General features: G+C 38.6%; 2 protein-coding genes across 3 annotated transcripts; both read left to right on the forward strand.

Moving 5' to 3' along the window:
* The first annotated feature begins 18 nt into the window (after positions 1-18).
* LOC112573444 (fukutin-like) lies at positions 19-6,472 on the forward strand. The gene is made up of 9 exons (XM_025253827.1): positions 19-220; positions 532-646; positions 925-969; positions 2,272-2,445; positions 2,760-3,043; positions 3,391-3,650; positions 3,934-4,067; positions 4,593-4,717; positions 4,976-6,472. The coding sequence occupies exons 2-9, from the start codon at positions 551-553 to the stop codon at positions 5,202-5,204; spliced, it is 1,347 nt and encodes a 448-aa protein (XP_025109612.1). The 5' UTR covers positions 19-220; positions 532-550; the 3' UTR covers positions 5,205-6,472.
* A 716-nt stretch (positions 6,473-7,188) lies between these two features.
* On the forward strand, positions 7,189-18,205 carry LOC112574379. Of its 2 annotated transcripts, none has more exons than XM_025255423.1 (14): positions 7,189-7,622; positions 11,055-11,147; positions 11,588-11,671; positions 12,362-12,529; positions 12,705-12,982; positions 13,444-13,889; positions 14,289-14,470; positions 14,892-15,036; positions 15,549-15,625; positions 15,924-16,106; positions 16,439-16,579; positions 16,823-16,900; positions 17,331-17,400; positions 17,849-18,205. In XM_025255423.1, exons 2-14 carry the CDS (start codon positions 11,075-11,077, stop codon positions 18,069-18,071), a joined length of 2,148 nt encoding a protein of 715 aa, XP_025111208.1. In that variant the 5' UTR covers positions 7,189-7,622; positions 11,055-11,074; the 3' UTR covers positions 18,072-18,205. The 2 variants fall into 2 exon arrangements, with proteins under 2 accessions (XP_025111208.1, XP_025111209.1); XM_025255424.1 differs by having other exon boundaries at positions 7,189-7,316.
* Positions 18,206-18,538: the final 333 nt, after the last annotated feature.

Raw genomic sequence — 18,538 nt, forward strand, 5'->3', positions numbered from 1 at the left:
ATTCACTGCAGAACCTTAACAATGGCGGCTTCCATTGGAATAGAGTTGGAGGAGAAGTTATAGGTTCATCGGAGCTATCTGCTCTAGTTAATGTGACCAGAATTATCTTAGCCAATCCGGGGACACGAGACGGGAGGGAAGAACTAGAGTAGCCTAGTCCAAAAAAAAGGGGACTGTCCCCAGAAACGGGACGGATGGTCAGCTTACCCTACTAGCAAGTGTAAGCGAAAAGCAACAAAAAAGCGCATATTTAACAATTAAATAGCAATTCATGTGCTTATTTTAAAAGATGGTGTACTACTGACCTTTTTAGATTACTGCTACTTACTACCAATCTATACTGATATCTCGATAGTCAAAATAAAAATTTAGATTGAGCTTATTCATAGACTCATTATTTTAAATGAATACTACTATCTCTGGGGACGAGTCTCGCGAAAGCTTAACTCTTCTTTGAATCAGAGGTCTGTATATAGACTATAGAGTAATGAAGAGGTAATTAATCTTGCATAACCACAATTTTTTTCGTAGGCTACATCGCCCAGCCCTGATGGGGTCGTTGTTTGAAGTACGAGGATATACCATTTTCAAAGGCATAGCAGCTCTTGGAGTAACATTTCTTCTTGTGCAATTCATCATCTACAAGGTTATATTTGTGTTTCCACAGAGAGAAAGAGAAAAAGATAGTGTTTGTGTCTGTGAGAGAGAGAATGAACAAGAACAGTCATACAAATGAGGCACTTTAAGTATTTTTGAAAACTCTTTGCATATATATATATTGGGGACATGTAATATTTTTTTTCATTCTGTGTAGTCTATGTGGGTTTACATTTGTGTGAGTGAGAGAGAGTACTGAGAGAGGAGTTCAATCATTAAGATGGATATGAAAATATTGATTTTGTTGCAATATTGATAATTTTTCAGATCTTTGTGGACAAAGTAGAACATCGCTTTGACACCTCGCCATGGGTCAGTTATACAGTTAATTTAATTAATAGAATAATGTAAAATACTATTTTTACAACTGCATTGCAGTAATGATCTTCATGCAAAATGTGTTCAAACTCAAATCTGACATTTCATCATTACATGAATTTTGTAACCTGATGCCTTGAATGATGAGTAAATCACAGAAGATTTCCAGGCAGTGATGGAAGATGGTCTGCACCATTTGCTATCCTCACTTTAAAAAACAACACAAATATGGAGACTGATTACAATACCATGACTCAAACAGCCCTACAGTGCTTGCAAACATTGCACAGTCTAGAAGTCCTGGGTTATAGCTGACATTAAGTCTGTGTGATGATAAAGGAGCTTAAAACAAACTCATACTGATAGAAAATAATAAAAGCAGTTAACAGCCTGAAGTCAGAAAGAACATGAAAAAGCAAAGGAGAATGGGATAGAGGAACAGTGTCATGACAGTGAAAAAACTCCTGAAGAGAAATAACAATGAGCAAGCATATCAAACAGTCAAAACACAAACACAAGGTGAATCTTCACCATTGAAGGGTGGGGAAATGAGGTAGGTTAGTTTATTCCTTGTTACTCTTTGATGAGCATAGGGCCACTAAATAAAGTTATATAAAGGGAATATAGTCACTCAATAGTCTGCTCAATGATGACAAGAGGGTGGAAATGTGGTCAATGCATGACCTATCCTGGCAAAACCATGCTTGTTCTGGTCTTAGTCTCTTGTCTTGTGCCTTCTTCAGTCTCTTGGGGAAATGAGAGTTGGTAGTAATATTGTCAGATGTCCACTTGGCCAAAGAGACATGGTGAGAGACACATGTTAGAAACCAATATTTAGCATAAAACATCTAAAACTGAACCTAACCAGTCATGCTGACAGAGATATGGATGAAAATAACATTTACTTTAAGACCTGTTGACCTTGCACAAATTACCTTGCTTGCAAAATTGGGATAAGAGCAATGGCAGTCAGCTGGACTGCTGGTGCTAGAAGCACATAGCAGACTGCAGTGAACAGGATTTTCAGGGATGTATAAATATTTTACTCTTCCCGGTAGAAAGGGCTAGGGTTATCAAAATATTTATAGCATCACTTTCACTGAAAGTGTACCTTTCTTTGTTAGGATTGGTATGTCATTTTTTTTATTTCAAGAGGCATAAGCAATCTTATCTGTGTATTCATTAGCATATTCATTGTTAAGGAGACTTTTATTCCCAGTCATTTTATTTAAAATTATGATTTTATCTGTTTAAATGCTTGAGTTTTGTTTTGTTTTTTTTTTATTGTTGGAACAGGGAGTAACTCGTCTGTTCTTTGAGACATGTCAAAATTTGGATCTGCCAGTTTTTGCTGTAGAGCCATCTTTACTACGTGCACTTCGAGCTGGAGAAAATTCTCTGGAACTATGGAACAGAGGACAGTACCCTGTGCTTACTTTTGGTGTAATTGAAGCTAGCCAAGATGAGCTGGTAAGAGGTGAAAGGTTTTGTTTGGGGAATTTTTTCAATAATTGGAGACAAACTTATGTCTGAAGTTTGTAAAGGTTAGCTTAATAAGTTTTCAGTAAATACAGGACAGAGGAAAATAATAACCTTTGACATTAAAGTTAATTTATTTGAAAAATATAAGAACAAAGGTGAAAATCCTTTCAACACCAAAATCAAATTCAACATTACTTTTTGAAATTCAAGTTCAGCAATTGCTTGAAAACTGCCACATTTCCCTGCTAGATTTGCTTTTATTATGTATCAGATTTATTTAAAATTTAATTATTTGTTCTCAGCATGGCCTTTTGTCAAGCTTTAACTCCTTCAACCATCTAGAAGTCGTGAGTGGTGACCCCAGGGAGCTGTCCTCTGTTGAGTCGGTACAGAACTACAGAGTCATTCCTACTCACTACTTCTTATGGCGACCACACTCTCAAGCACCATTGCTCCATCTAGTGGTCTTCTATCGCAGAGGAGACTACTACTGGACTGGTGCAGCATCCACTGACAGGAACTTCCGTTCTCTGCCATTAAACGTGTCTCATTTGATCCTTGGGATACATGCTTCATCCCTTGAAATGTACGACCATTAAATATCTGTCATCATAGTGTGTTCCTTGTTAGGATAGTTCTGGTGTGTTCTGCCTAATGTAACATGGCCATGTTTTAATATTTAATATTTTAATATTTTATTTTTCTTTCTTCCTTATTCATTCAAACATGGGCTGGGAGACTGAAAATTTGTCTTCCTATCTTGCTTTGTAGAAGCACCACAGTAGAGAAATACTATTCTTGCATCATATCTTTACTGCCCAATTTCAGCAACAGAATCAATGGTGCGAATAGTGGATATCACATTTCAAAGTTTTTTTAGTTTAGTTTTATTTGTTTGTTACATTAGATCAACATTTTCTGTCATTTTTTCAGCTTTTCAGTTGTAACAGAGAAATTCAAGGGGTTACCGATATCCTACCCTAAAGATACTTCTTCCTTCATTTGGAACTTGCAGCATTCCAAATTTATGGAGTGTGACTATGCACAGGCTAGGCATTTCTTCATTAAATATGGAAGGAAGAACATGCAGGATGCTGAGTTTCGTCAAAAGGCAAGACAACTATTATTTTTGGTGGTTAAAACACTGGACAGCATGTCTGTGCCATTTTGGCTGAGTAGCGGAACCTGTCTAGGTGAGTGGGCTTTATGATATGTGGAATTTTTACTTTTTTAAAATGTAAATCTTCATAATTAAGGGTCCTTTCTGAAATGCATAAGCTGTAACAAAAAAAATGGATTATGTTTTCCAGGTTTTTCACATGAATTCTCTCTTTTTTCTTTAACTCCTGGTCATTTAGTTTTGTGTCCCAGTTTTTTTCCCCCCATTTTAGATATAGGTGATACTTTTAAAAAGTCACATGAGGTAACATTGTCTGTCTGCCATGTGAATTTGGAAGAATCTTTTTTTTTTTTTAGGATGGTTCAGACAGTGTGATATCATTCCATACAGCAAAGATGTTGATATTGGTATCAGGATCAAAGATTACAGAGAAGAAATGATTACAGCTCTGGAAAACAATGGACTTCATTTAATTCAACTGTTTGGAAAAGTAAAAATGATTTGTGATTGCTTTTTTGTCCTAAAATATACCTCTTTTTTAATTACTAAACAGCCTGGAGAACAAAACTTGAGCAGTATCTGACTTGTGTAGCTCCAAGGCAGCTGAACAAGCTTTAAGCACATGATACAAGACTCTGCAAAAATCTTGATATGATGATTTGGCATACATTTTCATTTCCTGAAACTGATTGGTGCTAAGTGGATCTGACTGCTATTGCATGTTCTTTATAAAACTTTTAATTTGTTGATTCCAAAGTGTCTCTAGCTATTCTACCCCAAAATTTTTAATTTGTGCTCAGATATTTTTCACGCAAAAGTTAATTTTATGTATTTATTTATGAAAAATATTTGTAAACTTTGAACTCGGTACTGGTGTAAATTATACTTATCATGATTACCATTACTTTGTTTACTTGCTATGCTTATTTGAGAATAAATATTTTCATTTACACTCATGTGAATAAACATTTGTGTTAGAAAGAGAGATGATGAAGATAAACTTTTATGGTCTAAGGTTTCAGATAGCCTTGAGCTTTCGTTTGCTTATAAGGATATCAAACTGGACATTTTCTTCTTCTATGAGGAAAAAGACTACATATGGAATGGGGGTACACAGGCAAGCACAGGAAGAAAGTTCCAGTAAGTGACATCTATTGTTTTATTGAATAGAAAAATGCTATGATATGCAGATTGATGCACAATTTTTATTGTTGGTCTTTACAAGTATGTGGTTGCGTCTATTAAAGTATTTTTTTAATGTTGTATGCTTACCCCAATTTACGCTATCACAAGTGATGTCATTGATTTTGCCAATTACACAAGTTATGATAATCAGCAGTAGTTATTTAAAGTTTATTAAAAAAAATAATTTTGCTTTTTAATATTCTTGTTTTGCAGGTACATTTTTCCACTGTTTTCTTTATGCTGGACTGATTTCTTGGGACTAAGAGTGCGAGTTCCAGATCCTGCCTTGCCCTATATTCAAGCTAATTATGGGAAGAAATGGGATGTGCCAGTGCGAGACTGGGACTGGAAGAAAAGTCCTCCCAATGTGGTCGAAAATGGGGAATGGCCACCTAGGGAAAGAGACCAAGTGATCCAGCTCTTTGAATGGGAGAACAGCTAGAAATATTAGAAGGCATTAACATGTCAGCAAAGACTCACCTCCAGAAAGTTACATGTCTTCTGTTTATTGTGCTTTGAATATCTTTGAATACAGTTCCACATCATCTTCTTCATCTTCCATGTTCAGCAACAACAGTAAATCCAAACCTTAATTGAGTACATCCCAGATACACCATGTAGAAAATGTATTTTCTACTTTTAGCAATGTTTGATTAGAGTAGGGCAACAGCAATAGCTGCAAAGACTTTATTGCTCACAGTTTGGGTTCTAACATCAGCTTCCTTTTGTCTTTGTTACCCAGTTTTGTAATTAACAAACTCTTTTTGAAATATTGCTTTATGTATAGCTTGTAATCAACTTACACTAAATACAGGCCAGTTGAACTGATGGTCTGTGCTGCATGCCAAGAAGTGAAATAAATTCACTACATACTAGAGCATGTATACACATTTATGGTATATATATATAGAGAGAATCTCATTTTATAATGCTAAAAAAAATTTTTAATATTTATGGTTCAGTGTTTACCTGAAACATGGATGTTTAGTTGGGAGGCAAAGAATGCACAGTTCATTTGGATGTTAAACTGTTATGATGAGGAAGGACCAAGGCAATTACTATACAATGATTTTATTACAACAGCTGTTTTTAATGTGCCTTGCTTTAGATAAAAAAGCAAAAACAGAAGACTATTGGTTGTGACAGGAAATACTTGTAAATGATATCTCACTATTTCTGATTATCACCTGTTCAGAGTGAGATTTTGTGATGTGTGGTTGTGGCTGGTAATCAAGACATAACTTTGGGCCTTACCTGTCTGTGATGCTTCTATAGCAATTTTTTTTAAAAGAAGGGACTGTATTATTTTGATAATAAATCAATTTCTCTTTCTGAATGTTGCTTTACTTTTTCAGATCTTGGCCTTGTTTGATTTTATAATTTCATATATCAGTTATCATGTACAGGTTAAGGTTAAATGCGATGGATTGCACAGGAACACTATACTATTAGCAACAGTGCGCAGCTGTCATTCCAAATGTTTTCTTGTCATTTTCATGAAGTGTAAAATAAGGGAGAGAAAGATACCTATGTGTATGGATGAGGGTAAAAGAGTGTGTGGATGAGGGTAAAAAGAGTGTGTACTACAATGATGCATTTCACTAGCTGTTTGCTATTCAACATTATTCTTATTATCTATATATTTAGTTATGAATGATTTTATGTCAGATTTTACACACAAAAGTGCAAATTAAAAATGTTTACACTTAATAATGGCTATCTGTTTCTTTTTCGATCCAGAGATAATGATGTCAGACTTAAATTTTTCTGTTATAAAAAGGGCTGTTTACTCCATGTTTTATTTGGTGCTCCAGAGTTTTTCTTCCAGTTTGGCTCCTGACGCCACAACTCTGTCCATGTCTGTGTAGTGATCAGAACTGATGGACATGCTCAGACGTTTGTAGGCCTGTCTTGCATGCAGTTTTCATTGTATGACAGCCCCAGGCAATGTACACAGTCAGCAGTGTCCAATGCGCAGATGGAAAATGATGGTCTGTTGGCGGTGCTTTAGATTTAGCATATGGTCGTCTGACGGTGGGTTGTTTTGCACAGATTGTGAAGCACGTATTTTAAACATAGAGGCTTGAGGAACAGACCCTAAAGTTAATAACACTTTGGTATTTTTTTCTTAAGTTAATTTTCCTCTGCTGCAGTCTAAGCTATATTACGAAAAAAAACTCATTCATTGTCCCATGCATTCACAATTTGCACCCTGGAGATATGCCTATAGGGAGTGGTTTGCAGATGGAAACGCTGGTGATCAAGTGGCGCAAAAATAAAGAAGACGAGGATTCTGACTTCTTCAGCACACGTAATATATCTTTGGGCGTGACATCTGTTGCTAGGGCTTGTTACGGTTTTGAACGAAAGTTTGTTCTCAAACGGCCCATTTCCATATGGTCTTAGCCTTATAACGCACTCAATTGGAGGGTGGTAAACACAGACTTGTGTTCGGAATCATACAAGTTGATTTGAAGTTTGGTAGTCAAGATATTGGGATTCTGATTCGAAACCAGATTGGCATAAAAATATTTGATCATGCAGCGAATATAAGGTTATTCTGGTCTATTCATGAAGGTTTTCAGAAGTTCAAAGCATTCACTCCATGGAACTTAAAGAGTTCTGCGAAGGAATCATGCAGAACATGCCAGAGTCACAAAGCATCGATAGTAAAAAAATTATAAGTGTGTGAATGACAGATTGTAAAAGCCATACGACGACAATCTAGAGCTAAGAACTGTAACTGTGAAAGTAGTAAAAAATGGACCATGAAATTCGTGCGCTTAAAAAGGACGTTCAGACATAACGGAACGTGTTTGATAAGAGTAAATGCAGAAGCAGAGTTATATTTGAGCCGCAGGTAGGAAAGTAATGTTTGCATTATGGATTGATACATGGAGATTTTATTTAAAATTTTGTGAAAGTCCATGGACGATCATTTTCATAGGTCTGGATGTTTAATAACCCTTATCTGATAACTATCTATCTATCTATTCCTCTTTGTGCATCAGGTTGCACATAAGGCCTCAACCAGAGTCCGCCACCGATGTCGATCGGCTGAAACACGCTCTAGGTGACCCCATGTCCAGCCCTTTCCTTTCATCTCCCTTTCCACTGTTCTTCTCCAAGTTTCCTTTGGGCGGCCTCGTTTTCTTCGGCCGTCTGGAGTCCATCGTAGGGCGACTCTGGAAAGGTCTGCTGTCTGCTGGCGGAGCACATGTCCAATCCATCGCCAACGCCTTCGTTGAACCTGCGTGGTGATGGAATCGGTTTCACTTCTTCGGTGGAGTTCTTCGTTGGTGATGGTGTTTGGCCAAAAGATGTTAAGTATGCGCCTGAGGCATCTGTTTTGGAAGACGTCAAGCTTGTTACTGATGGTTTTGGTCATCTTCCAAGATTCTGATCCGTAAAGGAGGGTGCTGATCACATTTGACTTGAAGATTCTCAGTTTGATCTTCTGGCTGATGTTTTTTGCCTTCCATGTGCTCCTGAGTGAGGCAAAGGCCTGACTGGCTTTCGCCAGTCGGGCTCGAATCTCCACCTCCGCATCCCCAGTGTTTGACATTTTGGACCCAAGATAGGTGAAACTGTCAACTTCCTCAATCTCTTCTCCATTTAGTTTGATGCTGTCTTGGACTCTGGCGTTCACTCTCATACTGTTAGTCTTTTTTGTGCTGACCTTCAAGCCAAGGTTTCCAGCTGTTTCTGAGAAGGACTTTGTTTTTTCCTGCATGTCTTGGTGGCGGTGTGACAGCAGGGCAATGTCATCAGCAAAGTCCAAGTCTTCCAGTGCTGTTGTTGCTGTCATAGTTATGGTCCATCTGAGCCCTCTCCTCTCGCTGTCGGTGGAAGTCTTCATGATCCAGTCCATGGCCAGGATGAAGAGGAACGGCGACAGAATGCAGCCCTGCTTCACCCCGGTACTGACGTTGAAGGGGTCTGTGAGCTCCGTGTCACAGACAACCTGGGATTTGAAATCGCTGTACAGCATTGCAATGACCTGAACAAGTTTTGCAGGGACTCCATAATGCCTCAGGATCTTCCATAAGGACTCGCGGTGGATGCTGTCAAAAGCCTTCTCCAGGTCGATGAAATTGATGTACAGCGGTGTGTTCCATTCGTTGCTCTGCTCCAGAATCTGTCGCAGAATGAAGATGTGTTCGGAGCAGGATCGCCCAGGGCGAAATCCTGCTTGCTGTGGTCGGAGGTCTTTCTCAAGAGTTGCCGTCAGTCTTGACAAAACAATCTTGCTGAAGACCTTGCTGGTGAGGGAAAGAAGTGTTATGCCCCTCCAATTATTGCAGTCTCCAAGATCTCCTTTCTTGGGTAACTTGAAGATGAGCCCTGTCTTCCACGCAACAGGGACCTGCCCTGATTCCCAAATTTGCCTGAAGATTTCAGTCAGCTTGGGAGCTGTCACATTCACGTCTGCTTTCAACATCTCTGCTGTTATTCCATCTGCCCCTGGTGCTTTGCCGCTCTTCATTGTCTTGACTGCTGCTGTCACTTCTTCCAGGCTTGGTGGGTCTGTGCAGATGTCAAGGTCTATAGCTGCTGGCTGGATGTCTGCAAGCTGAGGGGGATCTGGTCTGTTCAGAACCGACTCAAAATGTTCCTTCCAGCGCTGTAGTTTTTCTGCCTCTCCCTCGATGACATTACCGTTCACGTCTTTCACTGGCACATCACTGTTCTTAAACCCGTTGTTTAGCTGTTTGTTTATCTTGTACAGTGTCTTCAGGTCATTTTTACTTGCTGCATTTTCTGCTTCATCTGCCAGTTTCTCTATGTGATATCTTTTGTCGGTTCTTGTCATCCTCTTTACCTCTTTGTTCAGTTTGCATATCTTTGTCTGTGTTGCTCCTTCAGGCGTTCAGATCTGGTGCTGTTGATTCTTTGTTTGGCTGACTTTCTCTCTTCTATCTTCTTCCATGTCTCTTCTCTGATCCACTGTTCTTTCTTTTTCCGTTGGAAGCCCAGTATTTTCTCTCCTGATTCCTGTAAGACTCGATTGAAGTCGTCTAAGGTCATCTCTTGTTGGTCTCCTAGTGCTGGAACCTGTTCTTTACTTCCATAGCAAAGGCCCTTTCGGTGGCTGGATTTTTTAGTTTGCCGGAGTCCACTCTCTGCTGACGTGCCTGTTTCCCTCGTGATCGACGCAGCTTCAGAGAAACTGTGGCTATCACAAGAGTGTGGTCACTGGCAATGTCTGCTCCTCTGTAGGCTCTAACATCTTGAAGTGAGCTCCTCCATTTTCGGTTGATGATGACATGGTCTATCTGGTTCTTTGTGATCCCATCTGGTGATGTCCATGTTGCCTTGTGGATGTCTTTGTGTGGGAAGAGTGTGCCTCCAATCAGTAGGTTTGTTTTCTTCACAAAAGTCTGCCAGTCTCTCTCCGTTGTCATTGATGCTTCCGATTCCATGTTTGCCCATGACATGCTCCCTGCAGGTGTTGTCACTTCCCACCTTGGCATTGAGATCGCCGATGATGAGCAACATGTCGTGGGCTGGAACGCTTTCTGAGGCTGCCTGGAGCTGATCGTAAAAAGCATCCTTGTCTTCTGCCTCAGAGTCATTTGTTGGTGCATAGCAGGCTAGCACTGTCAGCTTGGTGTACTTGGAATGGAATCTTGCTCTCAAAAGCCTGGGTCCATAAGGCTTCCATTCCAGCAGTGCCTTTTCCGTTTTCTTGTTGAGGAGTAGAGCTACTCCTTCAGAGTGCTGAGCGTCTGATCTTCCTGAGAACAAGATGGTATGTCCTGACGCTAGTCTCCTCTTTCCCGTGCCGGTCCATCTGACCTCACTGACTCCCAGGATGTCCAAGTTGTAGTTGTCAAACTCCTTGACTAATTGGAGCATCCTGCCAGTCTGGTACAAGGTCTGGACGTTCCAGCACCCCACCCTCAACTTCTGCCTCGGCTTCAGTAAATCCGCTGTCGGGGCGCCAGCTCCCTTTCGGGTTTGGCTGTCGTCCGTCATTAGTCCAGTCTCCTGGTGTGCTTCATTACCTTCGCCATCTGTGACGAGTTCTCTGGTTTTAGTTTCTGTAACAGGATTTTTTTTACATGGTGGGGTTGTTAGCCCTACCACAACCTATTTTACCTCTAGGTGAGGTGTCCACCTTAGTCGCCTCTTACGACATGCCTGGCTGGATGGCAGGGACCCTATTCTTGCAATGCTTGCTAGGCAAGCATACCCCGGGGTCCCACAGGGATATCTGATAACACTGTAATATAAACATTACAACCATGTAGATGTATGGTTAGGAAAATGAAGCCTTTATTCTGTTCAGGTACCTTTAAAGTTTGCATTATGAAGAGCCTTGTGGAGCTCGCCTTGGACAGCATCAAAAGGGATGTAACACTTTTCACAGAGCATCTTCATGGTAAGGCATACCTTAGTTTCAGATCATCCCTACATTCCCATACACAAAACTTCGCCTGGTCATCCTAATTTCTTCTACTCGTTCAAAACTATATTCATCTATTTTTTAATCTGCCTCATATGTAAACTCCAACTCCTGATTCAGCTATGCATGCTTGTGCACACAAAATCTTCTGATCAAGTGAAACACAAAGGAAAAAAAATTACAAACATATGAAAAGTAAATTTTACCAAGATATGGACCCACATTTTCAGCATATAATACCACATATTTGGTACGACAATACATTGAGATAAAGTAGAAACTTAGTGTGCAGACCAAGTGGTCTGCTCCATGATCTGCTTGTTAATAGCAAAGTGTGTATGTGTTTCTGAGATTTAGGAGGATGCATTGTACATTTTATCCCATACTTTTGTTAGACATTTTGTTATTTGTTACAGAGCTTCCTTTTCCATTGCTGGAGCAACTGCTGACATCTCTTAGTCCATATCAGCTTTTATTACTGGAACAAAGATTAGGCCCAGGTAATCTCCCTTGAACATTTGTATGTTTTGATGTCAAAATGAGGTGTGTGCAATAAAAAGTTATGTATTCCCCAATACTGTATATATAGTACATATACTGTCGGGTGGACCAGCGGACAGGCCGGTCAGAGGCAGGGGAGGCGGGCCAGATCCGGCCCGCGGGCCAGCCTTTACCCAGGTCTGGACTATAGTATACCCTTTCGCTGGCTACCAGTCCAAGCTCACATTGATAACACGATGGCCACACTTTTAAGATGGCCTTGCCCCAACATACCTGTCTGAGCTACTGACACTTTACCACCTGAGTCGATCTCCAGTCTGCCTGTGTTTCTTCTCTCTGTGGCATGCATCAGATGGGAGAAATTCAGCAGATACTCATTTTCCTTCTCTTTAAGAATATCTTGCATAATTAAGACTATGGTTCCACCCACTCCTCATTTCTTCATCCATGTACATTTTTTTTTCATGGTGTTTTCTGCTTTCTGGTGTTTATGTTTATCGTACAGTTGTTTGTCAGTTTGTAATCCTTCGTGTGCAATGCATTAAGCTTGTGTCCAAGAAATGTCCTATACAGATAATCCAATTATTATGTTTTTGTGTAAAGTATGTGAATTGATTAAGTTAGCAGAACAGTTTAAAAAAAAACAAAAACAGGATCAACCTGTGATGTTTATTTATTTTTATGACAAGGGCTGAACACAGAAAAAGCTTGGAAAAATCTCTGCGAGGTTAATCGTTATCTGAACCGTCATTCAGGATGCAGTCCTATAGCAGATCAAGATATACTAACCTGGAGGAATTTCTTTATCAAAATGTATATGTCAAGTTATTTGGTACCATACATCACAAAGAAATACAGTAAGTCTTGTTGAATATCTTGCTTAGCTTGATAAATGAGTATGCATATGTCTGTGTGTTTATGTGTGCATCGCTTTGCATTTGAATTTTCATCAAAGCATGGGATTGCTGTTTGACAATTGTTTATAACATTATTAATGAAGGCATTAAACATTTAATCCTAATTATTTTTCAGGTTGTGAACCAACACTACAGATATACAAGACACCTCCTGATAATGAGTGCGTTTCTTACCAGGCTAAGAGGGATGAATTTGCTGGTCTTTCATTTGAGGCCTTCCATGATCATTTGCTCCAAATTTCAGCTTACACATGTAACTTAAGTGTCAGGTGGAGGAATTTCGCCCTTTTTCAGTATTACCCAGGACTGATTGAAGCACTGCAGCCTAGCTTGCGTGTATTGAGTGTGAATTGCTGGAAATTAAAGGATTATAAATGCAAGACATTTTTGAGGGTACGATTTTTCTCTTATCATTTGAAGTTATGTAAGTTTATAACCATCTGAAGTTTAGTGGATTTCATGCAGGATAAGTTTGATAACTGGGAAAGAAGTAGGGATTTTGCTTCGTCATTAGGCAAGTAAATGAAGGCTTTTTTCCTCAGTGCATTAAAATTTTTAATTTCATGACTTAGAAACAAAATGTGAACAGTTTTTGCTCTTGACTTTGGTTATAGATTTAAGATCCATTCATAGCTATTCTGCAATCTGCCATGTGTAAATCTGTTTGTTTTCTGAACATTATAAAAATGCTTCTAACATTAGCATCAAATGAATGGCAGAATTTCACTTTTACATTTTCTTTCATCCCCTTATTCCTCACAGTAAAATATAAATCACTTAAAATGACAAGATATGCTTGCTGTACAGCATGGCAAATCAGCCATTTGAATGTGATGTCCACATTTTTTGGTCAGAACTTGGCTCACATCATGTCCGCGGGCAAGCTGACATCTCTCCACCTGGACAACGCTGAACGCCTTCCTTGGGACATGTTCTTTCAACTTATCAGTGGCTGCCTTCATTGCCAGATGTGCTTGTCTGCATTGCCAGAAATTTTCAAGTTTTCAGTAGACAGTGCTGCAAGTTTGGAGCAGCATCCAGCTAGCATGGATCCTCTTGAAATACCTGCATTTGATGAGAAATGGAATGAATCAAGTGATAGGTCAGACGACAGTGGCATGGAGCAGACACTGGCATGGAACAGAGCTGAGCAGGACCTGGACCTATTTGACGAAGCTTTGTTATGTGGTGGGGATGGTGAGAAAGGTCACAGAAATGATTCATATCATCTCTGGATGCCTCACCAGGCAGAAGCAAGCACAGAACATGGCTGTGAAAAGACAAGATTTTCTGTCAAATTGTGAGTACATAATACAGTATGAATCAAGAAAATTAAGTTGTTCGGTTTGGTTTCATTTGTCATACTGTTAATGCTTGATTGAGAAATAGAATATGGGCTCAGAGTTTTAAATCTTTAAATTGATGCAGGTATTTTTAGGTGAGGTGTATGATTGAGAAATGGAATCATAATAAAGAAATCAGAGTTTACAATTTTCAGTGATGCAGATTATTTTGGGTAAAGGGGTATGAGGCAAGGAGAAAGATGAAAGGGGGCACCTGAATGTGGCTGTATATGCATGCATGTGCATGTTCTTGTGACATAAGAAAAGTTTGTAATTGAGTAGCATGAAGCAAATGCCAGAATTTCGCTTTTTGTAGTTTTGTCGTCACTAAATCACACCTTACTTTTTTTTCTAAGAATAGAATCTCCAGGTAGAGATGGAATTCTCAGGGGTGCCTGCAGACATGAGGCTGGTATTCAAAGGTTCAAGATGTCATTTTCCCAGCCTGTCAAAAGTGCTCCTTTTGTTGCTATGGCCCACTGGCTACCATCATGGATGTCCCTTAAGCATCTTACTCTCAGTCTCAAGAATGATGCAGGTAAGCATCAAGGTTTATTGTAGTTTGTTTATTCAGCCTTTAGTTCCATGAAGTTTTCTCAACTATTTCATGATAACTCATACTTCCTAGGTTCCAGAACTGATGACCTTGTGACCCTAGCAGTTGTTTTGTTTTGTGCTTTTTTAATTTTTTTGCGAAGAACTTTGAACCAGACTTTATGAAAGGAAAGGTACGTCTATCTTTAGCTTCTTTTGCTTCCCATTTGACAATGTTGCTTTAAGTACATTAACAAAACAACAGACTTGAATTTTAAATAAAGACCTGGGGCATTAGAAAGCAAAAGTAAGTGGTTTCCCTAGGACAGTACTCCATGTTACTTAAGGACAGCATCTTACCCTTACTTCATAATTAGGACAACTGGTGATTTGTGATTGTGCTTGGTTGGTATTTCTTTCTTCAGGCTTAGAAAGTGCCAAAGATGTGATTCTAGACAAAGTCAGGACAAGGCAACTGAAAACCTTGAATCTGAGTGCTGGGCCTTTATGTTATCATATGTCACAGCTGTTTTGGGATGTTCTTCAGGTTCTTGGAGATAATGTTGACAGGTAGAGTACCTCCACAACTGCACTGTAATGGCATGGACAGCTACCAAAGAATACATTTCTGTGATATGTTATTAACATGCATGGCTATTAGTACAGCATTTTACAGACATGCATATGTGCACACATGGGTGAGCAGTAAATTGAAAAAAAATCAGTAGATGTAAAATGAAACTTGCTAATGTTATTTATAAACAGTGATACATTATTTTTTTAGCCTGAAAGCTCTAAAGATATATATTTTTTGTTGCATCCAGTGGTAAGTTCTTTTAGAGAGGAATTAAACTTATTTTAGTGGTGGCCTGACTGCATTAAAGTAAAGTTTTCTATGAGGCAAGACTCTAAATACTTGAATTTACTTATCTTACCACCTTTAAGTCTCAGAACAGCAATTTTACTGCAACCCTGTTCTGACCATGAGCATGCCTAATATGTGTCTGTATTTACTTATGTCTTTGAGCAAATCATTGGAAAAATGCTATATAAATGTTTTGAATTTTTTTAAACTCTTTCAGGTTGGATTTGTGCCCCATGCAGTGTTTTGGATTTTCAAGTGATGCTCCTCTCTGCTTCCAAGAATTGCCTTGTGCAGGTGAAATCTGTTATGTTAACTTGCTATGACATTGGCGCTGGTGCTGCTGTATTAGCATCCCAGTATATTAAGACAAACAGAATTTTAGAACCAGAGATTATTAATCTTAATTTGATGTAATAAATTAGAATACCAGATTAATTCTTGCATATGGGTGCATATGTGTGTTTGTGCCCATGCACATGTGCAGTGCCCACTGTTCTGTCTTTTATAATCTTTGGATTGTCCTGCGTCCTGCTGCCCTGCCTTGATATACCCATTGAACAACAGTTAAGTATTCTCCTTATGCACTTTTCAGATGTTTTTCTGGGTGTGCATCACTTGTTGTTGGAGGGAACAGACTTCAGCCAGTGCCATTCTTTGGTGGGATCACTAGCAAAGTTTATTGTCAGAGACCACGCTTTGACACATATCCACTTAAATGACTGCATATTTTCTCAGGCTGAAACAGAGCAGCTGCTGGAGGCCATTGCCAAGAAAGGTTTGGAATTTGCAATTTTGCTTTTTTACTTATTACTAAATTATTACAATTCTATGAAATACCTTCAGCTTTTAAATTCTGCATGTTGTTTCTCAAAAAGGGATGATCCCATGAAATGCTTTTATGCATGATTCACAGCTCCCATTTTGATGATTGGATGAACATTCACATCCACATATTTAATTAACGAGATTTGTGACATACAATTGATAATGAATTATTCTCAGCACAAAGACTCAGAGAAATCCATGTCACATAAAGCTAACATGAAACATGCAAGTAAAATAAGAGTTTATAATATGGGTTTTTCAAGGGATTTTCTATCTTTTCAGATCCACAGATTATTGAGCTCAGTTTGAATGGAACAGATCTGAGTGCCAGATTAATTCAGGAATATGTACATCAGGTCATCATCAAAAACCAGAATCTTAGTCTTCTTAGTCTGTCCAATTGTAGGCTTGGTCCAGAGCACAGTAAGCTGCATTTGTCATCTGTTAGCTGATGCAATCCATAAGCAAGAATATCCTGTTGTTGATCCTATGGTGCTAAATAAATTTTTCTTGAGATAGCAATCCTTAGGCATATGTAAAATGAAATGGAAAACAAATCAGTTAATTCATGGATCAGAGTCTAGCAGATGATTGTTTCTCCTGTTCTGTTTTAAAAAGTTTACTGTAAAGGACTTTCACCCACAATTACCTTTTATGTTCGGACAGTCATGAACCCCACCTTTCTTGATGCAGTTAGATCCCACCAAAGTTTGAACAAACTTAATATCTCAAGAAATTTGCTTGGTAAGTTTATCAGCATTCATAAAAATGCTCTTTTCGCTAATTATATTAATTAAAAATTTTCAGTCAGTGGAAATGGAGGAGTTAAGAGGTTAGAAATAACTGAAACAGACCCAATAACTATTGATTCACACATAGTGGTAAAAAATAACTAAAGACCAAGTGGATCTACTGACCAAGAAGCAGAAGATGAACTCATGGGATGTTCAATTTTTTTTCTCACTGCATTTTTATTTATGGAATGGGGGTTAGGCAAAAAGTTAGTAAATGCTCTCAGAAACAATGCATTAGAACAACACTAGAACTTTGACCTAAAATTAGTATCACAGTGCAGTCATGCTCAGATTGCTTATTCCATTTAGAATATTTATGTAGCTGTTGGAGAATGCTTGAGATGTTACGTAGCCATTTATTGATTTATTTATTCTACCAGGCGAATGTGTTGAGAGGTTTGTTGAGAAGGTGGTCTATCCTGAAAGTTCAATCAAGCACCTTGACTTGAGGTAAAAGCAGTAGATGTAAATGATTTGTCTGCTTGCTTAAGTCAGCCCACACACTCATGGTTGAGGACATGCATATTTAAGCTGACATGTCTTGATAATTAGAAATGTTTTTTGAAAATTAAGAATAACAGTCCATATATGTGTGTGATTTTAGTAATTTAATCTCACTGCTATATACAAAATTAAACAAGATGGTCTTTTAGTTCGTCAATGTTATTACACTGTCAGCCTCTGGTTTGCTTTCTGTTGCTCTACTTAAGAATGTCTAAGATAGTGTAACATTGTTTCTATAGAAATATTTTGAAAACAGACCTTGTTTGTAGTTGTCCTGATATTTTTTCTTTTGAAAAACAAATAGACCTTTGCCTGCCCAAAGTGAGCAACTTCAAATGCTGTTATAATTGGAGAACTTAAGGTGTTTCATGGACAACTTTTTTCTTAATTCCAGGAAAACGAACTGTAGCACTTTCATTTTGGATGGTCTTGCAGACTTTCTTTTGCAACATTATCCAGCAACCACCTTTCCACTTCTGGAAAGTATTTCCTTGGATACTGATCACTCTTCCTATGGGACTCCAAACCCCACTGTGTTAAAGTGGAAAGGTGTTGCTGAAAATGTCAACTGTGCTATTTGGGAGCATACTTTATTTGATTACATTGCACAAATGTAGATAGAAAGGTGAGAAATGTTGGGGACTTGTTAATATCCATTAGCATGTGTGAAGTGGTGGGTTGTAGGCAGTTTTTTGTGGGGAAGACTTGTTTGGGTTTTTTTAAATAAAGATGGATAACAAATCCTTCTAAACAAGTTTTGTCTTTTCACTAGTCAGTATACCATGAGAGAGCAAGTGAACTTAAGATTTTAGCTGTCTTGCACTCACCTTTTGTCCACCTCCTCTTGTCTCTTATGAATCCTAAGTTTTTCAGTTCAGAAAGAATTAAAGTGCATGATAGCGATTATCTGTATCAGCTCATTACTTTTTATTTGTCACTGATATGAATCATCCAAGTCTAGCAGGCAGGATGATGCAATAGGCCAGTCAAAATGTGTATTTATAATGTTGGAGAATAAACACATAATTTTATATATAGATATAATAGAAAATGTGATCGGGGTTGTAAAAGAGGGTGTGTGTGA

Source organism: Pomacea canaliculata, linkage group LG10, assembly GCF_003073045.1.
Source record: "Pomacea canaliculata isolate SZHN2017 linkage group LG10, ASM307304v1, whole genome shotgun sequence".
Classification (NCBI taxonomy): domain Eukaryota; kingdom Metazoa; phylum Mollusca; class Gastropoda; order Architaenioglossa; family Ampullariidae; genus Pomacea; species Pomacea canaliculata.